Here is a 21,052-nt window from a genome sequence, read left to right on the forward strand (position 1 = left end):
AAGGGGGTGTGAATGGGGCCATTTGAGTGGTTAAGGGGACTAGGTATATAAGGGGGATTGGGAGGGGCACAGACAGTCTGTTAGTACATCCGAGTCAGGGACACAATACCATGAGAGAGGCCCTATTCCAGGACTTTACGAAGCTGGCAACAACAAAGAGCACAGTGTGGCTGCAAGAGCAGTTGCGGCTTTAAGTGGGCAATCCAGCGCTCTGCCTCCTTGGGAGGTTGGAGCATGGGGACTGGCCCTGGGAATGGAGGAAATACCGATAGGGCGCCTGCTGCACCACGCAAGGCCAACAAAAGAACAAGAAGCAGACGAGCTGTAGGTCAAAGGGACAACGGATCGTAAAGGGAGGATGAAGGCATTCGGAGGATTGCTGGCTTCAAGTGTGCAGCTGGAGTACCTTCCACTACTGCAGGGACTGTGGACATTCGCAACACTGATGCAACAAGAGCCGAGGGGTTCTTGGTTGCTGGGGCGTCGCCGGTGGAGTCTGAGGAGGAGGGCCGGGCGTCTACAGGAGAAGAATGGGAGGAGGACTAGCGGGGGAGATACGCAGCAGACGTTCTGAGGGGGACTCAAAGTTGGCCCGGTAATCATTGTGGTCACTGTAATGCAGCAAGTGGTTGTGATATGGGTGGCATGTGGCAGTTTTTGTCAGAAGGGTCGGCAGGTAGCAAGGTGTCGCAGTTGTTGGGAATGATGCGTGAATTGATGGGCGCGGCTAGGCCTTCCCCAGCTGCGGTGTGGCAAGGGGGTGGGGCACAAATGGCACAAACGGCAGCGGTGGTTTCAGCCTCAGTAGGGGTGGCAAGTGATACTCAGGGTGGGGCCATGAATCGGAATCTCAGTTAGACTGGGATGATAAGGCTCGTGGGGAAGAATATGTGTGTTTGGTGGGCCGTTGGGTGCCCATTTAAAACTGGAGGTGAAAGAGAAGATATGGAGGGATGAACATGTGGAGAAAAATCACCAACTGAAAAACCCCGTTTAAAAAAAAAACAAAAAACTGTGAACATATTTCAAAATCCTCCTAAATCCCTTCTTCTAAGAACTGTTATCATCTTATCTCCCACATTCAGCCTTCAAAGAACATTTCCATTAAACTCAACCCCGTATCTGCCCGACTCTGTGGAAATGCCACTGAGCAATATCACACTTGTCTATTTCTGCGTGTTTTCTTGTCCAGTCTTCACACGCAATGATGACATGCAGTGATGTGCCCTACAGTGAAGCGGCTAAACGCGTTGTTACACGTAGAATGTCACTTGGACAGGTGGCATCATGCACTATATCCAGAAATAAAATATACAGTACATACTGGTTTCCATTATAAGGGAATTTATCATCAGAAAATGACCCACTGGTTTATTTATTTATTTGAGGGGAGGGAATGAGGATTTTTTAATGTCACTTTAAAAAAAATCTTGAAATCGTGCAGTTTTCACTTTGAGTCTAATATTAGACTGATACTTCTTATTCTGTAAAGAAGACTTCATCAGTCATGTCAGGATCATCATAGGAAGGATTACAATGACATGACAGATAACACCTTTATATAGATAACACAGGATCTTTCACAGTAGGTGATGTCACAGCTCTCCTCCTCCTGTACAACGAATGATAACACCTCTATATACAGCTGATAACAGAGTTCACCACTGACAATAGGTAATGTCACAGCTCACTTCCTCCTCCTTTACAATGACTGATAACACCTGTATATACAGTAGATAACACATGATACACCACTCACTATAGGTGATATCACAGCTCACCTCCTCCCCCTCCCTGCACAATGACCTCTGCACAGATCACAGAGCATAACCACAACACCCTCAAATAGAAGTCAATGAACATTTCCAGTCTCTTCCAGTCAGAAAATATATATTAAATATATCAGAAAAAAATATTTACCACTGTTTGATTTTAAAATGACAAAAAAGAGAAGGCGCATTCACTTTAAGGCAGGCAGGCATAGTGCACCAACAGGGCACCTCTTACCTATGATGGTCAACGTGCCGGTGACCTCCGCAGACCCGAAGCTGTTGGTGATTTCACAGATGTAGGTCCCGCTGTCTTCTAGACGGAGGTCCGTCATACTCAGACCCGTGTTACGCTTACTCCAGCGACTGTCGGAGGGAACAGGGCGGCCATCTTTGATCCAGCGAGAGGCCAGGTTTGGGTATCCTGAGGCAATGCATGGCAGCTCCACTTTCTCCCCCACAAACACCTCGTGGGATTGGAAGCCGTCCAGGAGAATGGGGACGGACTCTGCCGGCTCTATGGAGCAAATAAAGGCGTTTAGTAGGTTGTGAAACTTCTGCGCCGTTTTTCATGAATGTTCGCTGTGAGACTCACCTGAAACTATGAGGCGCGCTCCGTTGCTTTGCCGTGTCTCTCCGCTATAGCGATGTCTGGTGATGCACCGATATGTAGACAGGGCGTCCTCCTTCTGGACATCCAGGATGTAAAGTGCACCTGATGGCGAGGTGACAAATCTCCCCTCTGAAACAAAAGACATTATGGACATTAGTGGTCATAGAGAGTGTGAGGACGCAATCACAGTGAAACGCACCGCACGTCGGACGGGGCTCAAACACCCCTAAGATCATAAATCTAGACCTCAGGGGGCGCTGTCATGTCAGACACATTGGTTATACCGTGACTATTCGGTAGATGTGGGTCCCAGGACCTCAACAACAGGGTCTTGTACTGCGTCACTGGTGGCGGTGCATGCGCAGCTCTCTCCATTCACATCTGCGGAAAATTTCTGGAGTTTTGGGCTTATTCATAAGGTGGGCCAGAGCTGGTAGATGAAGGTCCCACCAATCTCAAGAACAAAGCACCACGTCATGCTGCTGTGTTTGACAAGGTGGCCGCACATGCGAATCAGGAGATCTGCACATGCGTGGACACCTCCACTCCATCCTGGAGCGAGGCCTCATTTTCCAGATAGTCCAAGAGATGGGAACTGCACCTTTAAGACATTTATGGAGTATCTGGTGCCACAGAAGACCAGGATAGGACCACCTCTTTAACAAAGGACTGAAATATAACAGCCGGTAAATCATGAATAGCGCATGCGCTGTACGTCCTCGTGCACATGGGGCAGAATTTCCAATATAAATTTCCAATGGATTCTACTGTTTATTTTACACGTATAACACCCAAATGTTGCTGCAAATTTCACCCTTCTAAAATAAAGTTACAGGAGTCATCTCATCACCATCAAAAGTTACATTTGCTGAGAACCTAGTAAAAACAATTACTTGTTCTTAAAGAAAGCCTAAATCTTCTTTGTTTTCAAGATCAGAGAAATTTTTATTTGCATTAGTTACTGCTCCTTCCCTAGGTTACCATCCACCTCTGCAGTCTTTTAAGTGGTGGCTGGTTGAGCAAGGAGCGCAGTGCTTACAAGCTCTTTGCATTCGTGCACTCCTCCGATGCTGCACAGACAAGATGGCTTCTGCTTGCAACAGCGAAGAGCGCAGCTGTTTGACAGTTTCGTACCATCAATCAGGAGCGCATTGGTATCCCCGGCAAGAGGGATGGCAGGACGCACGGGAACCATGCATCTGCAAAAACTGACTAGGTTATCATGCATGTCTGCAATCTTTCAAGCTGTGGCCGGTTGGACAAGGAGTGCACCGCTTACCAGCTCTTTGGATTAGATTTGGTCAACCTGAACTCATCCGATGCCGACTCTGTTTGCAGCAGCGGAGGGAGCAACTGTTTTATTGACAGTCCCGAACTGTCAACCAGGAGCACACCGCTGTGCTGGGGAAGCAGAGGAGCTATGCACCCTCATAATTCACAAATTTCAGAAAATTTCTACAGGATGATAAAATCCATTAATACGTTGCAAATACGCCACGTGTGCATTTGTCCTAGAAGTTCAGACATTTCTTCCATGCTGTATAATCCGTTACAATGTGTCAGAAAAAGAAACAGGTTTCAGTCGCTGCTCATTAGTGAATGCGTCAATCAACACCTACCGCCAATGTCAGCACGGAAGGTGCCACAGCCATCACCTACGTTGCTTCTTTTCATATAGCCACCCTGTACCGCTCCAGGAACAGCGCAGTCTGGATGCTTACTATGTGCAGCGTTATGTAATATGCAGAGCGCAATCTGCCCGACACTATATATAGAGCATCGCCTGACTGCGGCGTATGGCACCGGGTGTGTGTATTATATATATATATATATATATATATATATATATATATATATATATATATTACCGCTGATCTGTGCATTGCAATTACCATGGATTAATGCGCTTCTGTTACATTCCAGAAACGCTTAATGTTTTTTAATGATTCATATCGGCATCTAATTAGCTAGTTACCGTAAATAAGTTACTAGCCCCATCCATTCCTGCCTATTATGGCATATCAACATTACATTATGGCATATCAACATTACAGGGGGTCCACTGCTCAGCTCGATGGCCGCCACGTAAGACTTCATAATTGTATTTGTGACTTTTTTAAAAATTTTATTTGTGCTTCCTTTCTTCTTTTAATTTACACTTCTTTTTTAAAGTCTTTTTTTTAAATAAATGTTCTCCCGTTTTTTTCTTCTACGTTCTCCATCGTCGACAGCATTTGAGGTCTCTAGATGTTTATGTCCCGATTTATCCTTGGAGACTTTTTAAAACATTTGGTGCAAATGTTCTCCAGTCGGCCTCCCATGGAGTGGTATGTATGCTTGTGGAATTTTGTGCAATTTTTGCAACATTTTAGAGCAGGGTTCCTCAACTCCAGTCCTCAAGGCCCACCAACAGATCATGTTTTCAGGATTTCCTTTGTATTGCTCAGGTGATAATTGCTTCACCTGTGCAATACAAAGGAAATCATAAAAACATGATCTGTTGGTGGGCCTTGAGGACAGGAGTTGGGGAACCCTGTTTTAGAGGAACATGTGAATTTTTTGTGCTAAAAACTCCCAAAAAAAGTTAAAATTAGATCTCAAACAAAATTCATGAACCGCGTGCAGCATTTTTAAGAATTTGGCACAAAAAAATCTGTTTGATCTCATGGTGGAAAGGTTTGTTAAAGGGTCATACTGCTAGGATAGCCATCTGTTTCCCAAGTAGCGTTACCCAATAAGACTCTGTATGCCAACTGGTGGTCTCCACATGTGAACGGGACCTACATTGTAGTCCAGCACTGCATTCACAATGCTGCCGCTTGTCTTAAGAAACAGTCAGTAAGCATGTCGTCAGACAAACCTCGGACATCTTAGCTGAGGTCCTATAAAGTATCACAGAGTTTATTCCTTACGCTATATAATGCCTGGCATTAAGACTATGTTTCTTTATTCACCAATGAATACTAGGAGATTTGAGCTCTAAAAGCTGCAGAATTATCAATACAGCTCTGGAGTATAATTCAGGCTATAAATCAGCAGAAAATGTATTTGCTCAACTGTTTAGGCAGAATTTATTATAAAGGATGTAAATACCATTGATGCTCCAATAAGATTTATTTCTGGCTTATAATATCCAGACACATTTACTATTGTGACGGTGGGAGGATGAAGAACTGTCAAACATCTGCTAATATAATAGAAACTGACCAAGAAAAATCCAACACGTCCAATCCATTATTCTGCAGCAACAAAAGTGCGTCCGACAACCATAACTAGATAGGAGACTGTCAGGGACGAGTACGGAGCAATTCATTCATTAATGCTTTGCAGAAGTGAAATGGTTAAAATCAGAGACGAAATTCTGCAATTGGTGAAATACATGTGGGGCAAATCCAACTACACAACCCAATTGAGAAGAGATCCGCACCTCACAAGGAGGGTCTCAGCCTAGACATTCCAGCAGCAGATTCTCCAAATGGTAACCTGGGGATGTCTATAGTCACGGGAAGGTGGAGGGTAAAGGTCCAACCTAAAACGCTGATGTGAACGGAGCCTTATATGTGTAAGTGATGGGTTACCATGTACTCTGCACCTTACAGCAACAGCCGGATCGTATAATAATTATTTTTTTTTTCATTTTATGCTTGTCACAGGCTGGAAACTTGTGGAGAGAAAGATTAATGAGGAGAGCTGATGGAGGGTCAACAATGTCTCACGCTGTCATTTGGATTTTTGTAGTGAGAAGAGAATCGGGAAGTGCACAATAATGAGACTCTGAACGGTCTGTCCATCCATCTCAGTCTCCGTGTCTATCCATCTATCACTCCACCCATGTCCCTATCGGTCTATCAGCCATCTCCTCATCTCTCCATCCTTCACCCTCCCAATCTATCTCCCCAATCCATTCCTCCATCTCCTCAATCCATTCCCCCTTCTCCCCAATCCATCCCTTCATCTATCATGCCACCCATCCTTCTCCCTAGCCATCCTAACCATCCAACGATCTCCCTTTCCACTCATCCAACCATCTCCCTATCCACCCATCCAACCATCTCCCTATCCACCCATCCAACCATCTCCCTATCCACCCATGCAACCATCTCCCTATCCACCCATCCTTCTCCCTATCCACCCATCCTTCTCCCTATCCAGCCATCCTTCTCCCTATCCACCCATCCACTCCCCAACCATCCTTCTATCCAAATGTAGCAAGGTGACACGGGGTGGTAGTCATGGATGAGTCTACTAAGCCACAGTCAGTGAGCACCCCGGCACCTTGCACATGAAAAGACAGGTGAAGTTCCAGTCTTGCGGTACAGTCAGTTACCTTCAGCACACGTTCACTTCAGTTGTAGGGGACAAGGTCTCAGGAAACACCACAAGCCAAAGTTCTGTTCCAACGGTAAACTTTACTGAACATGGTGCAAACAAGATAATGCTTCCTGTACTTTCCCTGCAACATCAGTAGGCTGCATGACACCAGCTCCTGTCCTGGTCCTGAACCCCGTATTTCTCCTTGGGTCGATCACGCAGAGCCAATGTCCGTTCACGCTGTCGGTCAAGCTAGGGCAACTTCCATCCCCCCGACCTGGGAATCCTCTGTCCTTGCTACGGTGCATGTCCTGCCCTGGGCAAGCCTGCTCGGGCTCTGTTGTAAGAGCAGGAAGTCCTTTTCCTAAATTCAGAGGCTTTGCACCGTCCCCCTTTTAACTCCTCTCAACTATTTAACCCTTAACGCTCTATCCCTAAGCTAAGCATGCACAAATACATTCACATTACAGTGTAAAACATTAAGAGAACATATACAGTATATTACACATTGCAAGACCATTAGAAAACATCAGGAAGCCGCATGCAACACCGGTGCTCGCTATTCAGGAGAGAGAAGGCAATTGAGTGTCCCCGCCACCTCCTTACACACTCCCCATCCATCCATCTCCCTATCCATCCATTCCCCCATCTCCTCCATCCACCCATCACTGGTAAGCTCTGTTCTGCAGTGTGCACTAAGTATAGGCAATAAATGGGGACCCCAGCAATTCTGAAAAAGAAGCCCTGAAATTCCCCATCAGAATGGAGCACTGGCCATATATACTCGCCTGAACTTAACTCCATAGAGAATCTGTGGGGTATTGTCAAGAGGAAGATGAGAGAAACCAGACCCAATAATGCAGATGAGCTGAAGGCTGCTATCAAAGCAACCTGGGCTTCCATAACACCTCAGTAGTGCCACAGGCTGATCGCCGCCATGCCACACTGCATTGATGCAGTAATTAATGCAAAAGGAGCCCCGACCAAGTATTGAGTGCATTTACTGAACATACATTTCAGTAGGCCAACATTTCTGATTTTAAAATAATTTTTCAAGCTGGTGTTATAGCGTATTCTAATTTATTGGGATAATGACTTCTGGGTTTTCATGGGCTGTAAGCCATAATCATCAACATTAACAGAAATAAACACTTGAAATGGATCACTCTGCGTGTAATGACTCTATATAATATAGGAGTTTAACTTTTTGTATTGAAGAATTGAAATATATTAACTCTTTGATGATATTATAATTTTGTGAGAAGCACCTGTACATGATCTAACCGAAACATCTCTGGTCAAACAAGACGCTGATACAAGATACAAGGTGTCCCCACATTAAGAACCAGTCCACCCATTTCCTCAGAAGATCAGAATGTAGGAGCGCAGGACCATAACATACAGGAGAATGTCAGATCATGTGAGCACCACAAAGTGAGAGCGAAGCTTGGCCAGGAGTGCCAGTAGCCAGGCTTAACTGACATATTCATCATAATTTACCTAAAAAAAAATGACATGAATTACAACAGAAATGTCTCTGACTGGAGTACATTTGTTGCTGTGCTGCAGAACAGCTGAAAAATGCACCAAATACTTTAAAGGAGTTATTAAATTGCTTTCATTAGCATAAAAATAAGCAAGTTTTCACTTGACTTGCTTTTTTGATGTGCGGATGTAAGGGATTGAAGAATATCCCTTTAATGCCACCTCCCCTTTAAGAGTTCCATGTAGATATATTGTAAATATTGTATAGATATGATTATGCTCCGGTACTGCACACTATTGTGTATTACCGCCATTCTCACTGGTACTGCCACATTACATGTGTTACCATGCTGTATAGATTGTATTGTATTGTAATATGTTTTGTATTAGTTTAGGATAAGCCAGTGCATCCTTCGGGTTCAATAGTGGAGGACACTGTTAATATATAGTTCGATAGACTGGATAAGTGTAGTTCTGTTGCGGCCCACTAGATGGGGGTCTACTAGTGGGCCTTATTAGGTATAGCTGATAGATAGTTTACATAAGGGTTAACTGTAGGAGGAGCTGCTATGGGTTAAGCAAGCGTAGGTTATAGGAATAAGGCAGAAGGGTGAGCACGCCCGACAGGTCCACAAAGGCTCTAATCCCAGGACGCCATAGCAGCTACGCAACGTTGATGAAAAGCAGAAAAGCACAGGCACAGTCAGACGGGTGCAGGAAAAGAACAGAGCACCTGTGAAAATTGCAGTTTATATCAGCAGCAGGAACGGAAAGGAAGTGGTCCAAGAGTCGTGCAGGGTGCAGAGTGTTCACAATGTGAAGTGAAGCCTGCAAGTCTGAGGCAAAGCGGATGAACGGGATCCCCTATATCTTGAGGTCTCACAGGAGTGATGCTGCGGTACCGCCTAGGGTGCTACTACCCTGGAATGTGCGTGAGGACGTAGAAAGTAAGCAAGGGAAACTGCAGGAGGAAGGCTGTGTGAACTGTAGTGTAACGGGACCATTGAAGAAGAAAGTAAAATCATTGATTTGGCATCAGAACCGGTATCTGTGTCCGTTACTTCAAAGTAACGAAACATCGCTAACACATGCCGAATTTGACATGCGTTAGGATGCGTTACAGTAATGACTGGCAATGGGTGCGTTAACGCATCCGTTACATAGCGTTAGTGCCGCTTAGTAACGGATGCGCTAAATGGATGGCACCTAACGCGATGTGAACCCAGCCTAAGAGTGCACAGTTTTTATATCCCATGAGAGGATATCTACCAACATCACAGTCAGCGTTTTCCAGTTCATTGTTTTCTCCACAGTAGTTGGGTGCTCCCTTCTCTCCCCATCAGCTCCTGACAAGCTGCTGTTACAAATCTTGCAAAATCATCAGCCAACATCGGCAGCTTTCACAGTACTTCTCCTAATCAGGGCTTTCACTGTCCCGAGCCGTGTACTTGTTCAAATGCCCACTTATCTCTGTATAAATACAGCAATGACAATGTAGGCTCAGAACAAACCTCTGAGAGCTGGATGTGTTACAGCAGAACTTGTGCTGAGCTTTACAGTTCTACTAATAAAACAGAACGGTTACTTTACTCAAGGAGGAGGAGAGCCTGCTCCACAAGAAACCCCAAAGTAAAAGAGACTACATAGCTCTGAGCTGCTCAAGAGACAACTTGAGAATATCCCTTTGAGAGATGCACACCTTTTAATGAAGTAGGTGCATTTTACTCCAATGTATTCTTCATCAAGACTGCCACACAAAATGCCAGTCTTGGTGAATTGGGGCCACTGCAAACCCACAGAGCACAAAGAATGGAGCATTATGTTGCAATATAGATAGTGCCATCTGAAAAAGGAGTCCCCATGTCCTGTAGTTCTCTAGTAACAATGACTTAGGGGGCCCCATCTTCAGCTACATTCAAATATATTACCCTCTTTCACAATTTTTTTTCTGCTTATATAAAAAAATGAATTAGGTAGTTGGGTGAATTAATGACGAGAACCTGCTTTTGTCCGTACAAAGTGATTTAATGTATTGGCCAACTGGCTTACTCTTGGATAAGGGCCCACACTATTATTTTCCTGTTCTCCTGTGGGCCAGTCCGAGTCTGTTCAGAAGGTCTCCACTGTGGACCTGGGAAATGGAGACTTCTACTTTTTCCAGACCAATAGATTTCATTGCATGCTTAACCAGTCATAGTGGGAAAATCCTTCTACCAAAGAGACTCAGGTCAGCCTCCAACATATTATCTACATTGGTGCTTGCTTGTCGTAACTAAACCTGCAGTAGACCATAAGTGATATGTAGGGAGGAGGACCACCGCAGAGTGTCCAGGCCGGAACCAAGGGGACCGCCATCTGAGTTCCTAAGGAAACAGTACCCGAGGAGCAGAGAAGGAGAGTGGACTGCTGAGAGTGACAGGACAGCAAGGGGAGGGGCGAGTATAAAAGGGACAGGGAGCTCGCAGGGGAGTCAGTTGGTGATACGTCAGACACGGAGCAGGAGGCGCGTAAGTGAACGAGGAGGACACAGACAGTTCAGAGAGGAGACCAGCAGCAGAGGGTAGATATACAGTGGCCCTTAGGTGAGAGGTGCCGAGCTTACCGACAGGGGACTGCCTCTTCACCCCAATCCTGGGTCACGATCTGCCCCTGGTCGTCCTCTGCCGTTACGCTGAGCCCGAACCCGCCACGGCCTGTCTGCTGCCCCTCCCGGCCACTGCTGTCCCACTTCAGCATGCGGTTGCGGCCTGCCTGCTGCCACCCGCGGACGCTGCCGTGTCACTTCAGCCCGTGGTTGCGGCCTGTATATCACCGCTCACAGTCGCCTTTACCCCGCTGCAGTCGGCAGTTGGGGCCTGTTCCTTGTCAACAGGGACACTCTGCACACAGCCCCAGGCCAAGGCTGTGCGCGTGGCCAGTAAACCGCCACTCTTAAAGACTGCGACACAACCCTGCTTGAGTACAAGAGTCCCATTGAACTCGCTAACAAGCGCAACCCCGCTGTTACTACCGGGGGTTACTTCATCGCAAGACTCCATCAGGGCCTGTTGTGCCCCAACCCCTCCTGGGCACTGGGGCGCCTAAAGACTACTCCAAATCTTCAGCGGCTGGGCCCAACGGCTACGTCGCCAAAGCAGCCTCACCAAAGACGCCAAAGCAGCCTCACCAAAGACGCCAAAGCAGCCTCACCAAAGACGTCAAAGCAGCTTCATCTGCAACGCAGCTCCAACAGAGACGCCGAGGGACGTCAGAACGGATAAGTAACATTATAAAGTATAAGGACCCGTAGACTTCCATGCCGCGGCCCCATAGTCACCGGCCTTGGCCTTGGCCGGGTTAGTCGTGTTCTTTTCAAATAGTGTTTGGTTGTACTGAATCCCTGCTTAGTATAGCCATAGCGGCTTCAATTTATAAAAGTTTGTTTTCCAAAGTTCAACCAGTCTCGCGTCTCTTCACTGCATCCTGCGAACCTGCTGTTACCTACACTTGGCGTAGTCGGCAGGATGCAGTCTCCGAGCGCAGACAATGATGCCCCAGACCAGGGTGGGACCGTGAACTCAACAGTTGATGAGGGCCCTCGTTCCAGCATTTCGTTGGGGGCTATGCTGAGCAACCTGCCTAGATTTTCCGGCTCCAATACCATGCTATGGAGCTGGACAGAGCGAATGCGGGGGGCTCTTTCGAATGCACCCGATGACTCCTGACCTGGAAGCAGAAGTAGCTCTCATGGCATTAGACGGGGAGGCTCAGAATTCAGTGATGTTGAGGCCCTCGGGACACCGCAACACCTTTGATAAGGTTTTACAGATTTTAGAACAGACCCATGGGGACCCAACCAACGTGGGAGAGTTAAGAACCCAGTTGTTCAGTCGGATGCAGGGGGAGGGGAAGACCATCACCCAGTATATGTCCTCCAAGAGTTACACACGGCCATCGAAAGAAAGGACGGCGTAGAGGTAGGACCTGTTGACATTACACTACGCGACCTGTTGGTGACTGGACTGCGGGACCCGTTAATAAAGCAGGCATTACGGGAACAGATTAGAATGAATCCACGTATAGCCTTTTCTGAGGTGGGAAGTCAAGCACGCGCTCAAGAGCAGGAGCAGGGAATGGCGGTCCCCGTGGGGAAGGTGCGGAGTGTGGAGGCTTCCCTGAATGCAGTTGCGGAGCCTCAATGGGTAGAGGAAATGAAACAGGAGTTGAAGAACACCCAGGGCGAGTTGGCTGAAGTGAAAAGAAGGACTGAGTCCGGCACTGGACAGCCTAGATTCAACCCTGGTCCCTGGGGACCCTTCTCCCCCCCGGGGCGGTCGGTATGCGCAGACCCGGTGCTATGAGTGCGGGGAGCCGGGCCACTTCGCCCGAGAGTGTATGCGGCGTGGGAGATACCCACCTCAGCGGCCATTAAACTAGAGGGCTCTGGGCTGGGGGGACGCCGCTCGGAGCCAGAAACCATGATTAGGGGTGGTGGAAGTCCCGAAGATTTGGTCGCAAAATGTCTGGTGGTATGGGCAGAAGTAGAGGGCCGAGCAATCCGGTGCCTAGTGGACACGGGGTTACAAGTGACAACTATGCCTGCAACTTATTTCCGGCAAAATTTTCCTGAAGCAGCGAGACCTCAGTGGGGACCCATGATCAGACTGGTAGCCGCCAATCAACTACCGGCCCCTGTTGCCAGGGTGGTATGGGTACAGGTGACTCTGTGCGGTACATTTCTCGGCCGCAGAGGAGTGGTTCTGACCCACGGAGAAACTGATAAACAGAACCCAGTCATTCTGGGCATAAACATACTGCGGGAGTTTGGCAACCTACTCCTCAATGATCCCACACATGAGACCTTGAAACGGTGGTGTTCCCGCACGGCCCAAGGACAGGTATTCCAGCAGTTGGTGCGGGAAGCACGAGTCCTCCATGACTGCAAGGAGGGCGAGGCCCTGGGCAAAGTCATCACGCCAGCGGATCCCCTGCTTGTACTGCCCCCTGGACAGACAGTGGTGGCCCTGCCCATCCGAGCCCCGATACCATTGGAAGGCGTGGAGATGCAGGTGGAGCCATGCTACTCGGAGCACTTACCCCCTGGCATACTGGTGGCTCGCTCCCTGACCACAGTGCAGAAGAGGACTGTCCTGGTGTGCTGCGTTAACCTTGAAGACCAAGACATTGTCCTGAAGCCCCGGACAGAACTGGCCAAGCTAGTAAGGCCTTTTGAAGAAGTGCTACCGGCCCCTGCGGTTCAATTGAGAGTGCAGACCCTTGGGCAGTAACAATCCGGACTCTACAGGCTACCGAAATTCAACTCAGGAAAAGGGTCGACACATCCTGGAACAAATGCGGGCCGAGCTCTCCGAACTAACTGCAGCCCAACTCTCTCAGTTAAAAACACTGCTCGGACAGTACCACGAGGTATTTGCTAGTCATGAGGAAGATTTTGGATGTACCACCGCCATCACCCATGGAATTCCCACGGCAGGAGCAGCCCCCATCCGTGAACGATATCGACAGATTCCTGCACAACTCTACCAAGAGGTGAAAACTTTGCTGGCCCAAATACTACGAAAGGGAGTGATTCGAGAAAGCCAAAGCCCCTGGGCAGCTCCCATTGTTTTGGTCCGCAAAAAGGATGGCACCTTACGATTCTGCGTGGACTATCGAAAGATGAATGCTTGCACCATCAAAGACTCGTACCCACTGCCCCGAATAGAAGAATCCTTGTCCGCCTTGGGGAATGTGACATACTTTTCTACTTTGGACCTGGCCAGTGGGTACTGGCAGGTGCCCATGTCAGAAGAAGACAGGGCTAAGACGGCGTTCATACTTCCTATGGAACTATTTGAGTTCAATCGAATGCCGTTTGGACTGACCAACGCCCCGGGGACCTTTCAGCGGTTGATGGAGCGGTGTCTGGCAGATCTCAATTTTGAGGCCACGTTGATATAACTGGACGATATCACCATTTATGCTACCATGTTTGAGGACCACCTGAAGCGGTTGGGGCAGGTACTCGGCCGGCTGCAAAAGTACGGGTTGAAGGTAAAACCCCAAAAATGCCACCTATTTCGCACCCAGATCGAATATCTGGGCCATGTCGTCTCGGCGGAGGGCGTAAGGCCGTCTCAGGAAAAGGTTGCTGTCATTCGGGGATGGCCTAACCCCGAGACGAGAAAAGATGTGCAGGCCTTCCTGGGGTTGGCCGGATACTACCGTCGTTTCGTAAAGAATTTTGCATGCCGGGCTCGAGCCCTGCATGACCTGCTGAAGGAGGCTCCCGCTGGGGCAAATGGATGAAAAATCCAGTGGCTACAACCTCAAGAAGAGGCCTTCCAAGACCTTAAGCCTGCGCTCTCGGATGCTCCTGTGATAGCTTATGCGGATTGCTCGCAACCGTTCATCCTCTACACTGACGGGAGTCTTCATGGGCTGGGGGCTGCGTTGTCACAAGTTCAAGACAGCCGGGAGAGAGTGATCGCGTATGGAAGTCGCTCACTCCATGATTCCGAGCGCAACCCTGACAATTACAGCTCCTTTAAGCTCGAGCTCCTCGCAGTAGTGTGGGCCATGATGAAGCGGTTCGCAGAGTACTTGGCGGGCTCCAAAGTAGTGGTGCAGACCGACAATAACCCGCTGGCCCATTTGGAAAACGCCAAACTGGGAGCTCTGGAACAAAGATGGGTGGCCCGAATGTCGAAATTCAACAATAAAATTATCTATAAAAGAGGGGCCGAAAATGTACACGCTGACGCTCTCTCCAGGATTCGACATACATCCCCAGGGAAAAGTCGAGACGACGAACTAGAAGGGGAAGAGATACCGTTCGCCCTCACTGCTGCCATGCTTATGTGGCGCCCCTGAGGCTCAGTCGCCACAGAGGTACTGCACCTTCTCCTAAGGTGTGGTGCCCCACCATCCAGGTAAGTTGGAGGCTCCTGGCCACGCTCCAACACTCGCACCCCACACAATAGAGTAGTTCAGCATAACCACATTGCGGCTCCTTGCTTAGAGAGAAGCAGAGCACCTTTGGTGGTTCACGGCTTGGAACACTAGACGTGCTGGGGGGTGGGTGGAGTTTAGACTAGATATAAAAGAACGGGACACTTCCAGGATTGAGGTTCATTGTGGTTCAGTCGGGTACAGTCAGGTTGAGGAGGAGAGAGGAGGCCACTCGGCGAGGAGTGGGGATCCGTGGAAGAGGGATGGAGGAAGGAGTGCTGCAGCTGCCTCAGTGACCTGAGCCAGCTGGCATGGAAGGGAAAGGAAAGAAGGAGAAGGACATTGAACCGAAGCCTGAGCTTCCATAGAAGGGGAAAGATAAGTACGGAACGTAGGAGTAAAAGGGAACATAGAGGACGTGGGTTAGTGGAAGAACCCTGCCTAGAAGTTCTAAGCGCAAGGCCGGGGCCCGGTCCCCGAGGTTGTCAACACTAATGGTTCTGCAGCAGACACTGGTGGAGTAGTGGGCTGTAAATGCACTACTCTCATCTAAGACTTGGGGGCACAACAGCAACACGGATAGAGAGCCGGGACTCAGGAGTAGAGAGTCCCCGAAGCAGGCTACAGCTGTCTGTGCCGTGCAAGTAGAGTTCTTGGGAACATGTGTCAGGAGGAACTCCAGTGTAACAGTACTAGGAGATCTTCACACTTAAAGGCGCTATAGAGGAGACGTTCAGAAAAGGCACATAAGTTGGCGGAGCGTGGAAGGGAGCATTCCATCTTGCCTGGAGGTTGACTGAATCCCTGACCCGGAGGACACGGCACCGAAGCGGGCACTACAGACTGTGAGTAAAATTTTGGAACTACAAGCCCTGGTGTCCTCCATTCCTTCCTGCGTCCGTCCGCCTGGCACTGCTACATCCCCTGCGCCGAACACTATACCATCTAAGTGTCTCCACATCTACACTGCCCCAGGACAACAGCCCTGCCTGTGGATGGCTATACCACCATTGCTGCATCACACCATCTGTCCTGGAGGATCTGCATACAGCGTCGGCTTAACACTTCCCTTGCCGAACACCACAGGTGGCGTCACGAACTATTCATTTAACTACATTCCCCCATTCACATCTCCCGCCATTGCTTGGGCGCCCAGGACCACGGTCCGGGTCACCGCTGTGACACGTCCCGCTGATACCGGCCCGGTACCGAGTACCCCACAGCCCTGGGAGGGCGACCCACTTACAGCTGCCACCCAGGAAGTACCTCCCACGGAGACCCTAAGGGGCATGCTGGAACAATCCCGGGATAAGTGGATCCAACAGCAGCAAGAAGACGAAGAAATTGGGATTCTCCGGAAATGGGTAACCGCTGGCAAACTGCCTACTGACTCCCAAAGACAGACTTTGACTCAGGACATGTCGCTGATGTTACGACAATGGGAGAGACTGGTTATCCGGAAGGGTCTATTATATCGTAAAATGACATCACGAACAACTTCTATGACGATTTGGCAGGTAGTTACGCCCGGAGCCCAACTTAACGAACTGGTTCAAGAAGCTCACGAAAACGGGGCTCATTTCGGAGCTCAAAAGACCTTGCAATGGTTACAACAGAAAATTTACCATCCACGCTTTACCATCCACGCTTGCATGCTGTTGTGGACGAGACTTGCCGGACCTGTCGCCTATGCGAATTAGCTAAACCGCCCGCACAGCGAGCCTCAGTACAAACAATTGTGACCTCAGCGCCCCTCGAGCTTCTGATGGTGGATTACCTGACCATTGGTCCCGCATTCCAGGGGTATGAACACTACCTCATCATGGTAGACCATTTCACTAAGTTCGCTGTGGTTACCCCCACTCGAGACCAGACCGCGGATTCGGACCGCCATCTGAGTTCCTAAGGAAACAGTACCCGGGGAGGAGAGGAGGAGAGTGGACTGCTGAGAGTGACAGGACAGCAAGGGGAGGGGCGAGTATAAAAGGGACAGGGAGCGCGCAGGGGAGTCAGTTGGTGATACGTCAGACACGGAGCAGGAGGTGGCGCGAGCGAACGAGGAGGACACAGACAGTTCAGAGAGGAGACCAGCAGCAGAGGGTAGATATGCAGTGGCCCTCAGGAGAGAGGCGCCGAGCTTACCGACAGGGGACTGCCTCTTCACACCAATCCTGGGTCACGATCTGCCCCCGGTCGTCCTCTGCCGTTACGCTGAGCCTGAACTCACCACGTCCTGTCCGCTGCCCCTCCCAGCCATTGCCATCCCACTTCAGCCCACGGTTGCGGCCTGCCTGCTGCCACCCGTGGACGCTGCCGTGTCACTTCAGCCCGTGGTTGCGACCTGTATATCATCGCTCACAGCCACTTTTACCCCGCTGCAGTCGGCAGTTGGGGCCTGGTCCTCGTCAACAGGGACACTCTGCACACAGCCCCAAGCTGTGCGCGTGGCCAGTAAACCGCCATTCTTAAAGACTGTGACACAACCCTGCTTGAGTACAAGAGTCCCATTGAACTCCCTAACAAGCGCAACCCCGCTGTTACTACAGGGGTTTACTTCATCGCAAGACTCCATCAGGGCCTGTTGTGCCCCAACTCCTCCTGGGCACTGGGGCGCCCGAAGACTACTCCAAATCTTCAGCGGCTGGGCCCAGCGGCTGCGTCGCCAAAGCAGCCTCACCAAAGACGCCAAAGCAGCCTCATCAAAGACTTCAAAGCAGTTTCATCCGCAACGCAGCTCCAACAGAGACGCCGAGGGACATCAGGATGGATAAGTGACATTATAAAGTATAAGGACCCGTAGACAGCCATACCGCGGCCCCATAGTCACCGGCCTTGGCCGGGTTAGTCGTGTTCTTTTCAAATAGTGTTTGGTTATACTGAATCCCTGCGAGGACCACTTTGTTATCCCTTTTTGGTTGCTTAATATAGCCCTAGCGGCTTCAATTTATAAAAGTTTGCTTTCCAAAGTTCAACCAGTCTCGCGTCTCGTCACTGGCACTGCATCCTGCGAACTTGTTGTTACCTACAGATACATGGACATTGACTGTTCCTGATCTGAGCAGTCACTTGCGTCCATTGCTCATATGAGATGTCTACACCTTGTATATCAAAGTATTTTACAAAACTACAATCCCTTTATGTATAAACTTAACATTTACCATCCCGGAGGGACTATTCTACACTGTAATCAAACAGTTATAGGTGGGAAAATTGCTTCTTTTACAGAAGGGAGATTACAAGGAGAACGAGAGAGCAACTCATTAGGCTGTAAAGATTAGGCAGACAAGTCATAGCTCCAGCTTTAGTAAAGCCGCTTATCCTTTGGCCACCTAGATATCAGCTGTAGCCGCTTCCCCACGTGCCACTTAGTGCTAATTCTAACAATATATGACATCCAAAGCAAACAACAGAGACCTGTGTCCTGCAGGGACACACCTGATGTACTGCACCATTTTGCTGTCCGGGGGCGCCACTGAGCACTCGCCTTTCTCTGCCCATAAACTAACAAGTGACAAGTCTGTGTAGGAGTTATTCCCAGCATGTATTATTTATTATGTACTGATCTATAACAGACCCCCATAGTTTGACAGGACCCCAACTTCACCATGTCCTGAGGTAAGTCGCACAAGATGACTAGTTTAAAAAAAATAACAAAAAAAACCCCCACATGTTCTGATATTCTGTTGGGAGATATTTATGGTATATGCGTCTACTCGTAGCCTCCCAGTGGTTATGATGTGAATTGCAGCCTATCGAGTGTTTCTCTAGCATGTTACAATAAAATATTGAATTTGGAGTCCTTAAGGAAAAAATGGAGGTATCTGCTCTGCTATATAATACGATCCTGTAGGAATTAGGTGTGCCAGTGTACATGGTCTGTAGATATGGCTTTGCTGTGTTTTGTAAATCCTTGGATGCCCCCCCCCCAAAAAAAGCATAAGAGTCAAGAGTCCCAGAATTTCATGGACTGTCCAGGACTGTTGAAAAATATGGGAATCTCCTGGGCCAAAAACAAGAGGAGTGTACATTGAACCACCCACATATAATTTGTCCTGGGTGGAACCAAAACATCCCGACACTGCCATCATCAATTGTAACTATGTGAAAGAGACTGTTAAAAAGTTTGTAATCCTAAAGATTGTGCTAAATCTATCTAAAAATAACCTGAACTGAGTAGGGACCATGCACAGGGGCATAAAGACCTCAATCGCAGATGTCGCCATTGCATTTGGGCTCATACGGGTCAGGGCCTGCCAACGCCAGCGCAAACTTCAACTGAAACTTCCTCGGACGCACATTCAGCTTAAGTGTATTGCTGCGCAGAGATCAGTCTGGTCCGTACGTGGCAATACACAATATTGGCCAATCACAGACCAGCAGCTGACGACAGCGTGCAAGTGACGGGGGCTTATGGCAGTGACGTCATGTACTCCTATCACTAGCATGCTTAAGTCAGCTGCCGGCTTCAGAAGAGGACACTGCGCGGCGGGGGAGCAGAGGGAAGGGGAGTATGTTTTTTCTATACATTAAAGAACAGCGTCAGAATGGAGGACATGTATACTTGGACGGGGGACATGTATACCAGGATGGGGGACAGGGTAAACCAGGATGGGGGACAGGGTACACCAAGATGGGGGACAGGGTACACCAGGATGGGGGACATATACACCAGGATGGGATATATAAATATAACCAGAAAAAAAAAAAAAAAACAACTATCAGCACCTCCTAGTGTGAACACGTGCAAGCTGCGAAAACTGCGCAATATAGACAAAAAAAGAACACAGCAGCACATGTGCATGAATCTAGGCCATGTGAAAACACAGAAAAACATTAAAAACATTCAATTTAGATTAAACTTCTCAAAATTTTCCCAAAAATTTTTTACTAATTTTTTTTAACTTACAGTAATAGATGAAAAAATGAAGGTTCTTAGTGCCCAAATTGGCCAATTCATGTATGCCCATCAACCATGGCAAGATCTGGCCAAGGTTGCAAAAGAATTTCTGCAGTACTCAAGGTTCCCAAGAGCACAGTGGCCTCCATAATCCTTAAATGGAAGAAGTTTGGGACCACCAGAAGTCTTCCTAGACCTGGCCGTCTAGCCAAACTGAGTAATCGTGGGAGAAGAGTCTTGGTGAGAGAGGCAAAGAAGAACCCCAAGATCACTGTGGCTGAGCTCCAGAGGTGCAGTAGGGAGATGGGAGAAAGTTCCACAAAGTCAACTATCACTGCAGCCCTCCACCAGCCAGGCAGAGTAGCCCGAAGCCTCTCCTAAGTGCAAGATATATGAAAGCCCGGGTAGAGTTTGCTAAAAAACACAGGAAAGACTCCCAGACTATGAGAAATAAGATTCTCTGGTCTGATGAGGCAAAGATAGAACTTTTTGGTGATAATTCTAAGGCTGGGTTCACATTGCGTTAGGGGGCAATGCGCTGACGGATCCGTTACATAGCGGCACTAACGCTACGTAACGGATCCGTTAACGCCGCCATTGCCCGCAATTAATGTAGTGCATCCTAACGCATGCCAAAATCGGCATGCGTTAGCAAGTATGCGTTAACTCATGACGCACCCTCTAACGCTGCATGCAGCGTTTTTGGGTGTGCTGGCAGTAACGCACAGTGAACAGACCCATTCGCTGTGCATAGAACTGTATGGGCTAACGCATGGTACCTTAGCGCTACCATGTGTTAACGCATACCATTAGCGCTAGGTCACTAAAGATGTAAAAAATGACATCAGCGTTACCGCATCCGTTTAATGGATCCGTTAAACGGATGCCATAACGCAATGTGAACCTAGCCTAAGCGGTATGTGTGGAGAAAACCAGGCACTGCTCATCACCTGCCCAATATAATCCCAACAGTGAAACATGGTGGTGGCAGCATCATGCTATGGGGGTGTTTTTCAGCTGCAGGGACAGGACGGCTGGTTGCAATTG

At 48.6% G+C, this 21,052-nt stretch overlaps 1 protein-coding gene across 2 annotated transcripts in view; it reads right to left on the bottom strand.

The window, feature by feature from the left end:
• The window catches only part of DSCAML1 (DS cell adhesion molecule like 1), a 309,575-nt gene that overhangs the window by 93,057 nt on the left and 195,466 nt on the right, over positions 1-21,052 (bottom strand). For both annotated transcript variants that reach the window (XM_073585240.1, XM_073585241.1), the window contains exons 4-5: positions 2,365-2,511; positions 2,008-2,286 (exon numbers count right to left, since the gene is read on the bottom strand). In XM_073585240.1, the coding sequence (XP_073441341.1) occupies positions 2,008-2,286; positions 2,365-2,511 (426 nt within the window). The remainder of the gene's footprint in view (positions 1-2,007; positions 2,287-2,364; positions 2,512-21,052) is intronic.

The sequence above is a fragment of the Dendrobates tinctorius genome, unplaced genomic scaffold (assembly GCF_039654945.1).
Source record: "Dendrobates tinctorius isolate UK_male_01 unplaced genomic scaffold, ASM3965494v1 ptg000086l, whole genome shotgun sequence".
Taxonomy (NCBI): Eukaryota; Metazoa; Chordata; class Amphibia; order Anura; family Dendrobatidae; genus Dendrobates; species Dendrobates tinctorius.